The following is a 19,134-nucleotide window of genomic DNA, read 5'->3' as shown; positions in this document are numbered from 1 at the left end:
AGTGACAGATGTATCAAAATATAGAATTTTTGTTGCTGGCGAATCAGAAGTGAGAAAATGTTAATACTGTTTTCAGATTGGCTGATTGTCTAACAAATTCGTCATCTTTTAAAATAGGATGAGAGTTAACGTTAATTTGCTCAGAAATCGCCATAAGCCGAAAGAGAATAAATTTTGGGGAAAACTGATCTCACGTTTGATTGTGATATTCATAGCAAGTCCCACGGGCCGCGGAGGCATGGCCAAACGCGGTAAAATATATCTAGAACTAGGCTGAGGTTAATTGAACGCATAAAGGGGTTTCAAGTGTTTTAAGTTTCTTAATAGATCAGATTCGTTCAAAATTTATTTTTTGGAACGTCTATTTGTCGGGATGTCACCCAATGCCTTGTCATTTTTCAGCGGGTATTGCAATTTAATGAAAGGTTCATTTGTGCATGTTTTAGTGATTGAAAAGTTTGTAATTATTAATTGATCAGTTTTTTTAAGGTTTATGTTGATAGTTGTGAAGTAAAGACAATGTTGGAAGACGATGATTACTGGAATGAATCGGACGTCGGGAGAACTGTCAAATTGGACTTCTTCAATGCCAACTCATTCGAAGAGCAGGAAGATCCCGATCCGTATCTGACCACAGAAGTTGAACCGGAGATAGGAGCTGAGTTAATAACATTGAATAAATTTGGGTTAGCAAGAAAATGTCTTTCTAGTCTGTCCAATGTTTGTGTTTACTTGGATTATAGGCATGATCAACAGCTGATGACAAAAATCGGAATAATAGTTGAAAAATGTTCACAAAAATTATATCAAAATTTCAACTAATATTAAAATTTAAGATTGTGTGCAGTTCGAGCGAGACGGACAGTTGCAATGATCTAATTTGTGCTGAAAGTGACCTTAAGTAAAAATATTTTAGTGGTCTATTGTAAGCTTTATTAATAGCCGCCGTCGGCTTCTCAACGGCTTAACTTAGGCGCTCTCCTTCTTACAATCCAAGAATTGTATTGTATTGGTGCTCTTTCTGTTTTTGTAAGATGTTTTCAACACATTTTTCAATGACTGTGATCTTTCAAAACTGGATAACAGGTAAGGCGCGGTGGGCATTAAGTTTCATTAGAGGCCAAATTTGGTTTTAGTAGTCCTTCAAGTGCTTAGTGTGGTGCAGCTGCTGGAAAGGCCTTAATTCAAGGTTAAAAGGTCATTTTTAATTGCTCTCAAACGAAGTTTGTAGCAATTATATTAGTCCTGTCGGTCTTTTTTTTTTATGCGATTTTTCGCTTGACCAATTTTTCGTCTGACGCTTTTGACTTTTCGTCCTCAAAAACGGGATAAACAGGTAGCGCCCAGCAGGCATTAAGTGCTCTTAGAGCCTTTTAGCTCTGTTTCAGCTCAAACAGTTTTGGAGTCTTATACTTATGGTGTAAAGGGCGGTTCTTAGGTTGAAGACCCCTCCCCACCCCCCCCCCCCCCACTGCTGACCCCCCCCCCCACAATTGCCCCCCCCCCCACCGCCCTGTTGCCCCCCCCACCCCCACCCGACTGTCGGCACCCCCGTGCACCCTCCCCCCACCCGTGGCTAGCTACTGACGAACAACCGCTAGCTAAAAACGCAAATTTATACTAATTTTCACAATTTTTTTCAAGATTTTTGAAAATTTTTGTCAGTTTTTTAAGTTTTTTCAGCCCTAGCAGCCCTAGGTGTGAAGGAATCCACTCTAGGATTTGATAATAGGTTATTGAATAGTTTCTAGTGGTAATAGAATGGTTTCAACATTTCAACACTGCGAATTTTTTGCATTTTTTTGATAAATTTTGCAAATTTTTTCAATGTTTTTGAAAGTTTTTGTCGTTTTTTAGGTTTATCCAGCCTCAAGAGCCAAGGAACTTCCTCGAGGGTTTAATAATAGGTTACTATGTAGTTTCTAGAAGTAATGGAATCATTTTCAAGATTTAAACAACACGAATTTTAGCATTTTTTGACAAAAATTGCTATATTTTTAAAATTTTTTGACATATATTTTCATTATTCAAGATTTTTCAGCCTCAGGGTCCAGACAACCTCCTGAAGGGTTTGATAATACGTTGCTGCATAGTTTCTAGCGGTAATAGAATGTTTTTCAACATTTGAACATCACGAATTTTAGCAATTGTTGGATAAAACTTGAATTTTTTTTCAAATTTTTCAAAATTTGTCATTATCTAATTTCTTCCAGCCCCAAGAAACCTCGTATAGGCTTGGATAATAGGTTACTGAACAATTTTTATTGCGATAGAATAGTTTTGAACTTTTTAATATCACAAATTTTATCGATTTTTTAATAAAACTTATGATTTTTTCAATTTTTTTTTTGAAATTTTTGTCATTTTATTTGCAGTTTTTGAGTCCTTTTTTGAGTTTAACGATTAATACTGGCCAACGAAGCTTTTTAAGTCTTGCAGATGGGTTACATGACAAAAATCCAGAGGCAAAAAATGTTCTTTGAACATTTTCGTCACTGCGAAATGTGGAAAGTTTTCTTCTGAATTTTGCACTTTCAGTTTTTTATATGATTTAGTTACTAACGAGGCTAGAATCTCATGGAAAAAATTTCTAGCTCTCTCCCTTTCTCTCTGTGTGTGCGTTGGTTGGCGTTTCTTTCCTTCTCTTTCTTGCTCACGTTTTACCTCGCACTCTCTCTCTCTCTCTCTCTCTCTCTCTCTCTCCTTAACTCTTTTGTTGACTTCTGTGGCGGCTGTTATGTGGCGTGATATCGTCTATTACCCTAGCCTCACGCCTCTTCAATCAAGAGAAAGCTAACCTCACTAAACAGTGGCTAGATGCTGACAACCGCCCGCCGGTCGTTTGAGAGCAATTCGCCCGACGTTAGTCGGTTATGTTTAGAAGTTTTTGGGCACAAAACGGTTCAATTTTTTTTTACGTTTTTTGTCTACGAGTTTGTAAGTTTTGAATTGACGCTTGTTTTTTTAAGTTGATAAAGGTCGTTTGTGAGATTTATGTACTTTTATTGCCATCTTAGGAGCTATACGTTTGGGTGCTCCAAAGACAAACACGAAAAATGATACTAATTTTAGCATTTTTAAATTTTTTCTTGAAAATGATTTTAATCTTAGGGGCCAGAAACCTGATCTAGTGTCTGATAATAGGTCACTCCATAGTTCTAAGTGGCAATGGATTTGTTTTCAACATTTTAATATGACGATTTTAGCAATTTTTTTGACAAATTCTTTCCAGTTTTTGTTGCCTCACTGGCCAAGTAACCTCCAAGGGTTCAATAGTATGTTACTGCATAGTTGCTAGGTGCAATACCTTTTCGCGATTCAAATATCACGAATTTCTGCAAATTTTTGTCAAGTTCCTAGCTTATCGATCTTTTAGATTATTACACTTTTTAAGGTTTGCGATAGCGTTACTGGACAGCCTCAGGTCAGGAGACAATGAAATGGCTGCAAAATTAAAAAATTTTAGCAGCATTTTAAATTTTTTCATTGTTTTCATTTGCATTTTGTAAGTTAATCGATCTTTATGGGCCCATAAAACTTTTTTAGGTCTTTCAGATGGGCTACTGGACAGATTGTAGAGACGAAAAACTGCTTTTGAACATTTTAATGTTTCGAAATCAAGAGACTTAAATTTTGTAATTTTCCTTATGGGCCAATAAAACTCTTTCAAGGCTTGTGATGGGGTTAGTGGGTATATTTAAAAGGCTGAAATTTGGCCTTCAGGGTAAAAGCTTGAGAGTTTTAGCAATGATTATATTTTTTTAGTTTGATTATAGTTTCTCAACTTTTGAGATTGTTTTTCTTTTTGTCCCGCGTTGGTGCATTGATCTGCTTGTCAGGTACAGTAATTCTAGAATTTTCGTTAATTCTTTGGATTGTATTTCAGGACTTTTCCAGCTATGTTTTTTGTAAGATGTTTTCACACCTTTTCTTATATCTTAAGTTACTGTACGTTAGTGACGTTTTATTCAACTTTTAGCAACTCCAATCAGTCAGCAAGTGCAGTTGCGTTGTCATCGAGTAATGTTTCATCAACGGTCCCTGCAGTTTCTGTCGGAGAGAGAATGACAGTGCAACAGAGGTTACAAACTGCACAATCGACAATGTACCACAGTTCCCAGGTATTGTAAGTCGTCATCAGATGTAGTGAAGATGATGGAAATTTTGACACGTATTTTGTCTTTTAAGGGTATCAGCATCTTCTCCGTTTTGTGCACTGTAAAAACTTTCATTGCTGTATTTCGTCGGAATATAACTTACAAGTTATAACTTATAAGTTACTTACAAGTTTGCGCGTTCAATGTTTGTAAAAGAAAACATTTTCAGGTCGGGGATTTGTGGAACTTCCAGCCTCTAATTATAACTTCTCGTTTTTCCTTCTACTAAAAGTGTATTCAACTAGAATTTTTATCTCCCGTCTGTCGCTGAAGAGGCTTTGAGTCCCCTGAAACCTAAAATGATGCTATGATAGTTTGATGCTCTAGGCGCAATCGTCCACGAGACCACTATCGGCCAATGTAACTCCCTCACGGAAGCAGCAAGCTAGACTAACAGTACCTAAGAGCCTAGCGGCTGAATATACATTCGCTGTTAGAAAAGCTGTCAAGGAGAAATCGGGAGACCAGAAAGCGCTGGAGCTGGAAAGATGTGAGAGGTTGCTTCAGATGTATGTGAGGGCATACATTGCAGCCAACCCCTTGCCTAAAGTCACATTTTCTCCAGACGAGGTTAGCTGGAAAGTATCTGCTGAGCAATAAAGTCTGAATTATCATACTTATATTACCCTCAACCAGTGGAAATTCTATAAACGTGACATATTTTAGATTATTAAGTAAAAACGCTTACGTTCCGTTGAAATTTCAAATAACTAAGATTAGTTATTGATGTTAAATTTTTTTAGAATGACAATTTTTTGCTTGAGCTCTTTATGTTTTGAGTTTTATGAATAACTGCCGCTATAATTGAAGACGAGTTGGTATATGATGATAAGCAGTGTGTTATCTGTGACCGCATGAGTATATTGTAGTTCCTCTAATCTGATTATTAAATTCTATTATAAATTATTAGAAGTAGTTATTTTTGTTTTATTAATAGCCGCGATACCTGAGGAGGGCTTTCATTGGCCTTCTTTTTTTCGTCAAGATTTTTCTAAGAGCATACGACTTCACCCTCGCTTTCCAATCATGCAATCGTGACTTCATTTTTCGTGAGGAAATTTTTTGTGAACGCATGGGCCTGAAGTTGCTTTGGGCTTATGCGACTTACTTCACTCTAAAAATGACCTCTAACTGATTTTTCTTAATTTAATTGTTAATTGAGAATATTTTCTTGCAGGTTAATTTGCAGCTATTTTCTGACAGGCTGTTAGTTATGTGGTGAAAATGCTTCTATATCTACATTTCTCTGCTTTTGCGCTGTTGGAAAGCAAATCTTTATTTGAAACCAAAGATGGCGGCTTGCATGTCAGTCCAATCTCAGATTTAATGATATTTGTGATGAATTTTTCAGCTCACTCCGATTTCCAGTGACTACATTATTTCACTTCACAAAGTGGATATCGCACTACCTCCTTTTATTGTTTTTTTGGTATTTGCTTAATTTACACAAAAAATCAGAATTGTTGCCTTATGGTTAAACGTTTGTTGGTTTCACCATAACAAAACAAACATCAGAGGCAGAGCTTTAACGTGAAATACGTGTGAAAGTAAATGTTCAAATTGGTTATCTCGCCACAATAAGTCCTAGATTCTGTTTTTTGTTCAAACTTTTGCAAACTTAATAGCCTAAGTAAACGCCGATAGTTCTGAAAAGTTTAGCTGAGGTGATATATGATGAATACCAGTGTGTTATCTCTGATCACATGATTGTATTATAGTTCCTCTAATCTGATTTTCAACTTCTGTCTCGTATTGTAATTATCTTGACAGTTACCTGTTCATAGGTCGTTGTCGAGGCTTAAATAGATCGTGTATACCTGAAAGTTTTTCTCTGCTTTTGTGCCAGAGAAAGCCAAAGTTGGCTATTTGAAAGTGATTTGTGAAATATTATGAAGTGATGAAACTTCTCAGCTCACTCTGAATTCCTATGATTTGATCTAAAATCTGAGCATTGAATGGTTTTTGGAATTGATTTCTTCGTGTTTGATTGCGTGCTGTATCGAATGTTAATGTTGCCATGCGATTTTCTGACACGTCATCTAGTGATAAATAAAAAGTAGTACTTATTTTTGTTTGTGCACATAGATGCTTCTCAAAATTTGCAAATATAAAGTGATGCAAACTTTTTGCTCTCAGATCCAGTGATGAAAGCTCCAACTGAACTGTTTGCTACAATAAAAGGTTTACAAATGACGCTTTTTAGTACCGTTGTATTAAGTTGCGGACGTCACTTCTGCTTTTGCGCTCACTTGGCTCGGACTGTTGCATTTGTCAGCACCATTACGGCGTTTGTTCTAATGGATTGCAACTGAACCGAGGACACTGCTATTTGTTTTCTTGGCGTTTTGGTCAAGATAGCTGCTCAAGCTCCTTGAATTTGTAAAATTTAGGTTATTTGTGCAGCTTATATAATTTCATTTTGTGTCGCGAGATTACCAATTTTAGTTGTCTCTGAACCTCAAGATAAACAGGCTGATGAAGAGTTTTGAATGCGATTGATATCATATTCTTTAATGAAAACTGATTTTTTTCTGCTTTATATTCTTTATCTATTTAAGCTTTGTGCGACTGGTCGGTGTTCTGCTTTTCGACCTCTATGTGTTCCATTGAATATCTTAACAGATCTTTTCATATCAAAATTTCAGATTTTGTGGTGATAACTTTTGATGCTAAATGAAACGAAGTTGAAAAATTTGAGCCAGCCAGTCAATGCCAATACTAAAAACAATCTTTGATCATTTCATCAGTGCTGCTTGACAGGAGTACCTTTATTGTCCATTTTCGTGCTTTGCTAACCAAAACTATTACCGATAGAAATTGTATTTTTTGCTTTTCTGGCTTGTGACAATAAGTCCTAGATTCTGTTCCTTGCTCAAACTTTTGCAAACTTTTTCAATATCCTAAGTACACGGTGATAGTTCTGAAAAGTTTAGCTGAGGTGATATATGATGAATACCAGTGTGTTATCTCTGATCACATGATTGTATTATAGTTCCTCTAATCTGATTTTCAACTTCTGTCTCGTATTGTAATTATCTTGACAGTTACCTGTTCATAGGTCGTTGTCGAGGCTTAAATAGATCGTGTATACCTGAAAGTTTTTCTCTGCTTTTGTGCCAGAGAAAGCCAAAATTGGCTATTTGAAAGTGATTTGTGAAATATTATGAAGTGATGAAACTTCTCAGCTCACTCTGAATTCCTATGATTTGATCTAAAATCTGAGCATTGAATGGTTTTTGGAATTGATTTCGTGTTTGATTGCGTGCTGTATCGAATGTTAATGTTGCCATGCGATTTTCTGACACCTCATCTAGTGATAATTAAAAAGGTCGTGCTTATTTTTGTTTGTGCACATAGATGCTTCTCAAAATTTGCAAATATAAAGTGATGCAAACTTTTAACTCTGAGATCCAGTGATGACAGCTCCAACTGAACTGTTTGCTACCATAAAAGGTTTCCAAATGACTCTTTTTAGTACCGTTGTATTACGTCAATTCTGGTTTTGCGCTCACATGGCTTGGACTGTTTTATTTGTCAGCAACATTACGGCGTTTGTTCTTATGGATTGCAACCGAACTGAGGACACTATTTGTTTTCTTGGCGTTTTGGTCAAGATAGCTGCTCAAGCTCCTTGAATTTGTAAGATTTAGGTTATTTGCGCAGCTTATAAAATTTCGTTTTGTGTCGCGAGATTACAAATTTCAGTTGTCTCTGAACCTCAAGACAAACAGGCTGATGAGGAATTTTGAATGCGATTGATATAATATTCTTGAATAAAAACTGATTTTTGTCCCAAAGTTATGCTTTACCTTCTTTTTCTATTTGCTCGAGCGATGTTGATAAGATAAGATCGGAGTCATTATGAGGCGCGCTTTGTCATTATGGAGCATGTTCTGCTTTTTGACCTCTGAGTTCCATTGAATATCTTAACAGATCTTTTCATATCAAAATTTCAGATTTTGTGGTGATAACTTTTGATGCTAAATGAAACGAGGTTGAAAAATTTGAGCCAGCCAGTCAAAGCCAATTCTAAAAACAATCTTTGATCATTTCATCAGTGCTGCTTGACAGGAGCACCTTTATTGTCCATTTTCTTGCTTTGCTAACAAAAAATATTATGACGGAAATGTCATTTTTCGCTTGACTGACTTGTGACATCGCTTTATCGAGCTGAACAAACAAAAAGGACTGTAAAATTACCTATACCTGATTTTGAAGTTTTTCGCTAATGTTGCAGATCGAATTCATATTTTTGGTTTTAAATTGCTCAATCGTATGATGAAATTGTTTTTTTTTAACCAACTAACTTTATAATGATGACGAATAACTCTGATATTTGTATGATTCATTTTCCTGTTAGTCTGTTTTTCATATGTCTACAATCTGTAGTTCTGTAGTTTACAATAGTCTGTGGTTTACTGTAGTCTACAATCATTGATCAAACGGCCTGTTGTGCAAGCAATTTTTTTTTTCTATTTTTGTTCGGGCAATTATTCTTTCGGAATAAAAAGATTTTTAATTGGTGTCGAACGAGTGCTGAACCAATTATTATAGTATTGTGTGTCTGAGCGGATCTTTGTGTTTTAGTTAGCTTTAAGTAAACTGCTCAGCGATGCTGCAACGGAACGCTTATGGAAGAATAATTTTGGACGAACTCCCCACTCCCCCCCCCCGCTTTTATCCTTTCCTACGGATGCTAGGCTCCTAAAATAAAGCTAACTGCAATCAAAGCCAACCCTTCTTGAGTTGTAAAGGAGAAGTTCGACCGGCAGTAGTTGCTTGTTATCCTTTAATTAACAGCCAATATTTGCTCAGAATGTCCATTAGAGAAAACAGCTATATTCTTATCTAAAATGTCTCTTAACTGAATTTTCTCCGCAGTATTTAATCGCTTCTTGCACCTTAATGGCATTGCTGTAATGAACTCTGTTGCTGCTGCTTTGAACTATACAGTCTGTGACAATCAAAAGGACCAATTTTTTTCGTGATTGGTAATGTCGAAAGTTTACTTTGTTATTTCTGCCAATTTATTGAATATATGATTTCGATCGTTGCTAAGGATTGAGAATTTAAATTTTTCTAAACAACTGATCGAGACAGGATGATGAACAAGACTGATTCTTTTATGATTTCTTTTCCTGTTAGTCTGATCTCGACAGTGTCCTTTGTATCAGTTTGAGAGTTTGAGTTATCATTAGCGTATTTAATAAATCTTATGTGTTTTGTTGACTACCTTCCGTCCTGTATCTCTGCCAGTGGCCTCTCTTTCGACAACTGCATTTTATCTGATATCATTAAAAATTGCTTTGCTCCAATGATGATTTGTAATCTTGAGTAAATGATTCGAATCTCGTTAAGCTGAAATTGGTTTTCAGTTCGTGGTCTATAGGTGTATTGCGTATTTGCCGTAAGTGAAGTGAGACTGAATCAAGTCATTTGTCTTATTGTTTCGATTAAAGGATTGGGGGCTTGAACTTGCTGCCCATTGAAATATCAAAACCTATGTTGATTGTTTGATGTTTTCATCATTGCGTGATGACTACTCAGCTCACGCTGATTTATCTTAATTAAATCTTAAATTGGATCATTTTCTGTTCAACTATGCTCCTTTCAATTAAATCTAGCATTCATAACATGATTTCAAACGATTCTATTCTAATTCATACCGTGATATTCGTACTCAGAAATACTGTCTACCACAATCAACAATTGTGACAAAGATTATAGGTCTATTTTCATGATGATGAATATTACTGATTCACTATGATTCCATTTCCTGTTAGTCTGATAACATTAGTTAATTTTTTAGTTTATTATAGCTAGGAAGCTGTAAGCTGAGCGGAGCTATATTGCAGTGATCTTGGTTTCGTCGTCTGACGCTCTTTTTTCGTTTTAATTTGTTCACACAGTAAAGCTAAAAAAGTCAATTTTTCTCAATGATGTCCTCCTCTCACTAATGGCGTTTGCGCGCGTGACGTCACTACTCATTTTCTTTCTCTTGTGTGATTAGAATTTGATCATACGTGACTTACCTCACTAAAAAAGTACTTTTGCACTTTATAACTTGAATTTAATTTGAATTAGTTTAAAGTCAAAGGAATTGACATGTGTGATAAAGGTTACCAATGAAAAGGCTTCTGTTCAATGAATTTTAACAATCTCTTTTAATTTATAGCTGAATGGTCTTTTCAGCGGCGTGGATAGTTTTTTCAACTTATATCTGTATCTGTTTCTATCTTTATTATACGACATACAAGTCTATTTTTGCTGCTATTCCGGCAATCTGCAGGCTATGTTTTGTGTTTTCTGTGAGCATTTCAACTCTGAACTAACATATTTCGATTGTAGAACGCAATTTCAATTCTGAAACATTTCCTATCAAGAGTATTTTTAAGTTTCTTCATGAGCAGTTTATCTACACTATGGTTATATTGAGATCATTTAATTCGCCCGGTTGAATTTATCCTGTATACTCAATTCTCACCCAAAATTCTCATGAGCTAAGGGCGAGCAGCATATGTACTTTTGTAGCTTATAATTGGTAATTACTACAGAAGTAAACACTGTTCAAACGGGATCTAACAGGCAAGCACAGGTGGCATTAAGAGGCTGAGCAGCTCTCTTAGAGCCCTTCACCTTTCTATTTTCTTGTAATTAGCCGAGTAAATTCATAATGTGAAGGGTGGTTCTTTTCCAAATTGGAGCTCTTACCCCTTCCCACAAAACTCGGCCATTTGAAGACCCCTTTGAGCACCGACGCCTCCATTCGTCCCCCCGGACTTGACCCCCACTCCACACCCCCACCGCCCAATGAACGCCCTCATGCTAGCATTACAACGCACCAAGCTGGCTACTATCAAAGCTAACCGTTTGCAAGTCTTTTGAGAACAATTAGCCCGCTGTTAGTCGGTTGTTTTCAATTTTCTCCGCTAAATCAAAGTTAAAAGCTACCACGCGGAAGTTCGAATCGGAAATAAAGGAGATCTTGTAGGGGTTTTAGCCTGAGCATATTTTATGCAGTAAATGTCTGTACACTGCTGGTTCATCGCCAATTTGCTCTGTCAACAACCTCTGTGTGGGATACCGACATAAATTCCGTAGAACTAAGGACGGTATGTTTTGTGATTATTAAGCCTTGAAGATGACAAATCTTAAGGTAATCTTTTTGAGATATTTAGCACCACGTTGCTCAAAATACCCCTGATTTTGCACCTATATGTTAGTGTCGGGAGAAAAATAATTATGACGATGAACAATGATCAAAGCTGTCTCTTTGTAACTGAAAAGATTGACGGGTGTGTTGGAAAATTCTCGATCAATTTCTTTATAGTACTATCTAAGTAATCTGCTGCTGATGATATGTGAATAATTGATCACCTGAGATGAATACTTTCGTTCTTCTGAAAATGCTGAAATTAAAATAGTCGCGACTTGAAGCAAATTGCTGATTCCCGATTATTTGTTTGTCTTTTAATTAAACATTGTTTTTAATAGAACGAGGAATTAAGTGGAGTTTCTAGGAATAGTGATGTGGAATAATATTTTTATTAGTTAAATGACATTTTCAGCTTGAAGATAAAGTGTAGCGGTTCTTTGTTAAGTGCCACCTTCCTCAAAAGTATACAAGAAATTTACTCTCAATGTTAAGAAGTGTCCCTGAATATGGACAGGGATGTTAACATAAAGCTGTCTGTTCTATGATCTAATTCGTTACTGAGCAGGTTGTGTCTGCATTTTCGATAATTTTTTGCAATTATTAGCAGATCAAGCTATCAATGATATGTGAATGAATAGTTGGGCACGTAAGATGAGTACTTTCATTCTGAAAGTGCAAAATTGATATACTCGTCCACCCCTGTCCAAGTTATCCAAAAGTGTTATTCTGAATTTTACAAAGTGTCGAAAGATTTATCTGAATATGATCAATGATGTTTACCCAAAGCTGTCTGATCTATGATTTACTTCATAACTGAACATGGTGTGTCCGCAATTTATGATCAATTTTGTTTTGATTATTGTCAGATCAAATTATCAATGATGATATGTGAATATTTGATCACCTGAGATGAATACTTTCGTTCTTCTGAAAATGCTGAAATTTTTATAGCCGTTGAAATGAAGGCATTAATAATTCTGGATAGTATATTTTCTTTCTAGTTATATGGTACTTCGAATTTCGAATATTGAGTGTGAGTATCTGAGTTTATAATAAGGCAACTTACATTGTCAGCTTGACTATAACAATTTTGTTACCGTTGTGAGATAAATGCCACCCCTCTCCAAGTTATCAATGTTTTATTCTGAATTAACGTGTCGAACGACTGTATCTGAATATGATCATTGATGTTTTTTCAAAGCTGTTCGATCTGAGATTTACCTTATAACTGAAAAGGCTGATGGGTTGTCTCGGATCAATTAGTATCAGGTCCCCCATGTGTTCATAAGAAAGGTATGTAAATAATGGATCACCTTCGATTATTTTTTTGCTCTTCTGTAACGACGTGCTGATCTAGAAGAAAAGGGTTGAAATATTGAGACTTTTTGCCGAGCATGATGTTTACCCAAAGCTGTCTGAATTGTGATTTAATTAATTTCTGAATATACTATTTAATTTCTCAACAATGTTTTACTGTTTTTTCGGCTTATTGACCATTTTATTTGCTCGCGAACATAGTTTGTAGCAATTAATGTAATAATGTTTTTAATTCACATTGTCCACAAGAAATAACTTTTTCCGTGTCTACGTAGAGACTTAACTGTTTTTCATCAGAATTGAGTTGGTTATGCTTGAATTATTTGAGTACCTTCGCATAGGTTGTGCTATGTAGCAATTGTGTTTGCTGTCCTTTTTTCGAATGTACTTTTCAGCCTATTGGTTGTACTGCAAACTGCTCGGATATAATTTCGGTTGCGAGTTTAATAGTGTGATTTAGAAAACGCGCCAATTTACATAAATGGTCAGGCAGATAGATATTCATGTTAAATTTTTGAAATTTTCTGTAGTTCAATATAAGAAGGCGCTTATGTTTTCAGGCGCTTTTGATTTGGAAAGCATTTTTTTACTCTTTCGTTTGATTTTTGAGATCATCTCCGCATACTTTTTCCGAGTATTTGAAGAAATAATTTGACTACTTTCTGTTGTTGTGGAATTTTCTAATTCACGTTAATTTATTCTTCATGGATATTACATATGATTTTGCTTTACATTGAGCTGAAACTGAACGAGAGTTTTCTCATAGGTGGTAATTTTTCGGTTCTGTTTGTTTCAAGCTGATGAATCGCCGATTGTGAAGTTAGACTCTAAGTTTGTCGTCTGGTGCTTTTTAAAAAGAGCATTCTGTTCGATAACGGCATCAATTTGTCATTTTCAGCAAATAAGTTTACGCAATAAGTTAAGATATTTAGGGCAGATTGTATGAGATTTGCGTCTTCTCGTCTCATTTTCTACAGACATCTGAAAAATGATTATAAAGTATTATATCCAGAAGTAGCAATGAAGCCTCATTTTTGATTCGGTGTCTTGTGCAGCGTTTTAAACGGCAATCAAGTTGTTGTAGTTTGTCTCAATGAGAGTGTATTTTGGTTAATCTTGATAATTGATGATTGTTTTCATGATTGTTTTCCTTTGAGTTTTCTCTCGGTGAAGTTTATGCCAGATTACTGAAACGTCTACTGGCGTGGAAAGAATAATGACTCAGAGTGATGAGTAGTAACTGGATGGTTGAAAACCTGATGATTAATGAATTTCGGTCTCTGACAGAAGAATCATTAAGTTGAGTAAATTTCAATCAATTAATGATGAGTTTGAGTTTATTTAATTATTTTTACATGGTGACTACTTGTGAATTTAGAGAAGAGATGGAAGTTCGCTCGGTAAGTTATTTGAGGAAAAGTATCTCAAAAATGATAACTCTCCTCTTGCGTGTTCCTTGTTAAGGTGATAGGTCGGTACAATAGCTAATTGATAAGCTATGACAAGGCGGCTTTATCGATGCATTTACAGAACTTTTTCAATACTATTTTGCCATTTCGAGCGAGTGTAGGGTTTTTAACATTTTAATCGTGAACATTTTTTATGCAAGTTTTAATCGGAAAACTTGAACTGATTTAAGCAGGTAAGATCTTAACTTCAATATATCAGATTCATGTTGTGAATAATCGTGCTACAATTTTTTGAGCAATCAGACTTCTTCATCCTCAAACGAGGCTTTTAAAACGAACGAATTATTCTTAATTAAAATTGGAACTCTTTCACGTTTCTGGATAATTTTGCGTTGTCAGATGAACATCTCTGAAACAACAAGATTTATAGATAACTGTTTTTATGCAGATTATATGAACTTTGTTTGAGTGAAACACAACAGTAAACAGTTGATTTTTTAATTCGCTTAATTAATAGCCGCCGTCAGCCTCTCAAACGGCTATTATTTAGGAGCTCTCCTTTTTTTACAATTCAAAGAATTTGAATTGTATTGGGGCGCTGTCTTTTTTACGACTCGAAGAGAGGTACTGGAGAAGTCCTTTTTTTAATCAATTTTGTTGGAGTGAATTTTGAAGCGGGAAATGAAGCACATGAGAAAATTTGAGTGATTTTGTTGCTGAAGAAAAAGAAGAGAGGAGTGAAAAGAGCGTGGTTTCTTTTTCATATCACTGTTTTCTAGAGAGCGAGACATTGAGGTGTGAAAAAAATTCTGTAAGCGAGCGATATTTTTTGTTCACATGCGTTATTTTAATGCAGTTTCTTTTTCATTTTTTTGGATGAGGTTTGGTTATGATTTCGTTAATTGCTCTTGAACGAAGTTCATGGCAATTATTGTAAACGTGTGTGTCTTTTTTATGCAAAATTTTTGCTTGACAATTTTGACTTGCGAGTGACTTTTACGCCCTTCTACTTTTTGAGTTTCGCTTGATCTAAAATTCCCTCACAATCACAATTTCAAGCAGCTGAATTCAATTGGCGGCAACTTAATACTAAAAGTCAAATGAAAAGTGCGCCAAAACTGGTGCCATTTTTTTAACTTTAAATCTTAATTGTGGTATATGTTAACCTATAATGTGGTTATTTGAAGACCACTATTGAACTTCTTAGTCCCAATAAGGCTCCCCTCCCCGACTGAAGCAGGCTGCAATTGATTAGAGCTACCATTAGTAGTTCGAGAGCAATTCTTCCGACGCTAATTTTTAGCGATGACGATTGTTTTGTTTTACTGGCTTGGTATTGAAAAGACCCCATCTACTTGAGCAAATTTTAGATAACAATTTGTTACAGTTTCGTGGATATGTATCATTTTTTTGTTGAAAAATATGACAAAACTATTTTTCCTAATTTTTTAGTTTTTCGTTTTTTAACTTAACTTTTTAAAAGATTTAACGTTTTTTAAAGTTTCTTAGCCTATTCTAATTTGCCTGATGGTATAAACGTTTTTTTAAAGTTTTAAAGTTTTTTAATGTTTCATAGCCTATTATAATTTGCCTATTGCTTTGCAATTGTCTGGATGCCCTAATGGCTGAAACGAGTTTTTCTTTGGATTTATATGCTTTTTGTATTATTAAAAATTTTATTTCCTTTTTCCAGTTTTTCAGTTCAAGTTCTTCAGTTCAAGTTTTTCAGTTCAAGTAAGAGCTTTTTTGGCTTCAAGTATTTTTTGAAAAATTCACAGAAGTGGTTTTAATAAGAACTAGTTGTTTTGATTAATTAATTTTGGCAGAGATAGTTTTTTCGGGATCACAATTTACGACAAAATTTGATCAGATTTATTTTCATATTTGTAGTCACAGATTTGATTTTCTTGTTTTTACTATTGTTTTATGTTTTTGTTATATTTGTAGTCACAGATTTGATTTTCTTGTTTTTAGTTTTTTGTTTAAAGGTTTTGGTTCAAGATAATCATAAATAGTGGAGGCACGTTTTGTCTTATGAGTAGTTGGATGGCGTTTAAACGGATTTCCACTTCGAGTCGTTTCCGGAATCTGTTCACACATTTTCATGATTTGTGAAGTCAATTTGGAGTAGTGACTTGGTTTACGCCAAAACAAGAATTGGAGCAAAAAATCGAGTAGTTTGCTGCGTAAAATTTTTGAAGATTGTGAAAATGGTGTTTGAACAAAAATTCGTTTTCTCCTCGTTTTTGTACACATGCGGCAATTTCTTTGATTTTGTTTCGATTTTTTGGATTGTCTTTTTGTTTTAAATGGTTTTCTCAGTCGATTCATAGTTCATTCTAGGCCTAGTTTTTTGTTTGAACCAAATATCCATTTCTCTCTGATGGTTTTTTTGTTCACATGCGGCGTTTTGACATGATTTTGTTCTTTTATTTTTTTGCTATGAATTTTTTAAAATAGTTTTCGCAATTCACTCATAGTCCGTTCTAGGTTAGTTTTTTTGGATTAGTCAATGAAAATTTTTTGAATTGTACGTCAAGGCTTGTCATGCTATGTTTTTTAAAATTCGCTTTACCTTTTTGATGAAGTTTTTCGTTCTACATAACTCTCGAATTTCACGCTTGACTTCTGACTTACTGTTTCAACTGAGTGGTTTTTAAATCCATTCACTCAATGAATTACTCAAGATGATGAATACAGTTAAGGTCAAAAGAACAAAATTAAAAGGGACGGGATAAACCGAAAAAGCGCGGTCATTAAGTCATTGAGAATTAGGTTATCAAAGTTCATTAGAGTGTTTGCTAGCTGACATTGGTATTAAGCTTATTAGCTTTCAGTTTAGAGGCTGGAAACTGTACGCCAAATTAGAACACTTTTTGACACTGTCAATTTATCTCTTCTTTTTAATAGCCGCCCTCATCTTCTCAGCCGGCTATTATAGCGCTCCTATTTTTTTACTTCGAACTTTTTTTCGCTTTACCATTTTGCCGCTTTTTCGACATTTTGCGTGAAATCTTTTTGACTTCTCTAGGCTAGTTTCTCTGTTCTCTCATTCTGCTAAAAGTGAATTTGAACATCAGTTGCTCAGCAAAGCAATTCAAAATGAACAGAGTCACTATGAAAAATTGAAGTCAGAAATAGGAACGGGATAAACCCATAAAGCCCAATTTTAGATGCCCGCTATTTGAACGTCGTTCCTATAAGTCTTAGTTATCCTATATCTCTTATGCTTATTGGTATTGATAGTAGCCCCTGTAGCCTCTCTCTAAGAAACAGAAGTATGTTCAACTACGAAATGCCATCAAAATAAATCGGACTTAAAAAATTCTTTTTTACAAAAATCTTTTTTTTTCAATATCTTCTATTCGTTCAATCCCAATCATGCTGATTGGAATCAACGGCGGCAATTTTCCGGCTATCTGCCGGGTATGTTTTTTGTTTCAATCCCGATATGCATCAAGTGCGTCACCGGTGACTACTTTTCGGCAATCTGCCGGCTATGTTTCTTATTAATTAATTTTTACTTAGCTTAAATGAATGATGGAATGAGCCATGTGATTTTTAGCAAATCAGAATTAGAGCCGCAAACTGACTACCCGTTAATCTTGCATTGTAGTTAAAATAGTTCAAATTGACAAATACAGCTTTCTTGAAGCTATGTCTATCTACGATTTGTTTTGCTTTCAGGTCATAGCTAAGCTGACCACAGGTGGAAAGCGGAACGAAGAAGCAGTGCTGGAAGTATTCAGAAGTGAAAAACAGAAACGAGTGCTGTTGGAAAGGGCCTGTCAATCTTTGAATGGAGCTTGCATCACCAAAGTGGCTCTCTTCTTGTACAGGAGTCTGAGCGAGGACGTTTTTCAGGAGATCATAACTCCACACCAGGACGCAGTCCGTCACTTAGGTAAAGAATTATGATGGATTGGTTGTCAATTTTCGGGCAGGTATCCCTGACGGAAGAACAAATAGAAGACTACGAAATAATTTAAGGCAGTTTTTTCAGTAGCGGTCAAAGGCGGCTATTTTCTGGCAATCTACCGGCAAAGTTTTTAAGTGCTCTCATCGTCTCAGCCAGCTATTATTGTGGCACTGACCTATTTTTACTTTGTCTAGGTTTTGCTTTTCCTGGGTTCACAGCTTGTTCGGCATTTAGCGTGGTTTATTTGACTTCTGTGGGCTACTAGAACATTCATATCACTACGATTCTTCGGTATATTCTTTCACATGAATGGCAGGTCCAGCTCTTGGCTTACATAATTTTATGTTTTCCTGGCACGTTGTCTGGTTCCTTAGCGTATTCGGATCACACAAGATCTCCCGTCCTTCCGTTGTCTTGTACTGACTCCCAGAGTGCTATGTGGTGGAAACGGTCCTTGACTTTGGTTTTTCCATCCTGAGCCTTGTTTTCGACCCTAGTCGGGTCCCATCATGCTTCTTTCGTCAGTTTCATCCAGAAAGAAGTACATCTGAACTTTCTTTCTTTACTTAATCCCTTTTCTCGAGACATGGGCAATCAACGTGCCGGGTTCTTCTGTTTACAGGCATTCGCAATGAGTGACCGAGCCTCTCAATTCTCCTCCGTTCCATCTTCATGCGCACTTATTTTATCCTGAGCTCTTTCGAATATTCCATGTTTTTTGTTCCTCCCCATCTCAGATGCGCTTGGTTCTCGGAGCTCCAGACATCAGTAACAACTGTCCATTTTTATGTTCGGCCGACATCGCTGATGTTCCAGGATCAGATGTGACAGTTGTAACGCAGGTTGCTCTCTACGACTACTCTAGGACTCTATCAACCTTCGATTCTTTTGTCCAAGCTACCATTCCTCGATTTATTCTGGTGTGTGTCTTTTTCTAGCCAAGCCTGAAGCGCTTGACTGCTGCTGCAGGCGCCCCGCCTTACTTGTCTCTAAGTATGCGATTCACCAAAACTTCGAGAAAATTTTGCTGTGAAGGGTGATTTTTAATCCTTTAGCCCCCGTCTCAACCCTCGGCCATCGCTGACCCCCTTCACTGCAATCCGCTCGGCCCTCTTCCCTCACTAATGCTCTCAACCCTAGGTTTCAGCTGCAACTACCGAAGTGAACCTCTCGCCA

The 19,134-nt window shown here is 36.0% G+C and overlaps 1 protein-coding gene across 1 annotated transcript in view; it reads left to right on the top strand.

Annotated features, from left to right (window-relative positions):
* The first annotated feature begins 464 nt into the window (after positions 1–464).
* The window catches only part of LOC142345583 (spermatogenesis-defective protein 39 homolog), a 69,851-nt gene continuing 51,181 nt past the window's right edge, over positions 465–19,134 (top strand). Inside the window, exons 1-4 of the mRNA XM_075397704.1 lie at positions 465–686; positions 3,980–4,121; positions 4,485–4,727; positions 17,727–17,943. Coding sequence (XP_075253819.1) covers positions 520–686; positions 3,980–4,121; positions 4,485–4,727; positions 17,727–17,943 — 769 coding nt within the window. The 5' untranslated portion in view covers positions 465–519. The remainder of the gene's footprint in view (positions 687–3,979; positions 4,122–4,484; positions 4,728–17,726; positions 17,944–19,134) is intronic.

The sequence above is a fragment of the Convolutriloba macropyga genome, chromosome 9 (assembly GCF_964194025.1).
Source record: "Convolutriloba macropyga chromosome 9, txConMacr16.3, whole genome shotgun sequence".
Classification (NCBI taxonomy): Eukaryota; Metazoa; Xenacoelomorpha; order Acoela; family Convolutidae; genus Convolutriloba; species Convolutriloba macropyga.
The sequence above is the reverse complement of the archived record's forward strand: the minus strand, read 5'-3'. Positions and strand labels throughout refer to the sequence as shown.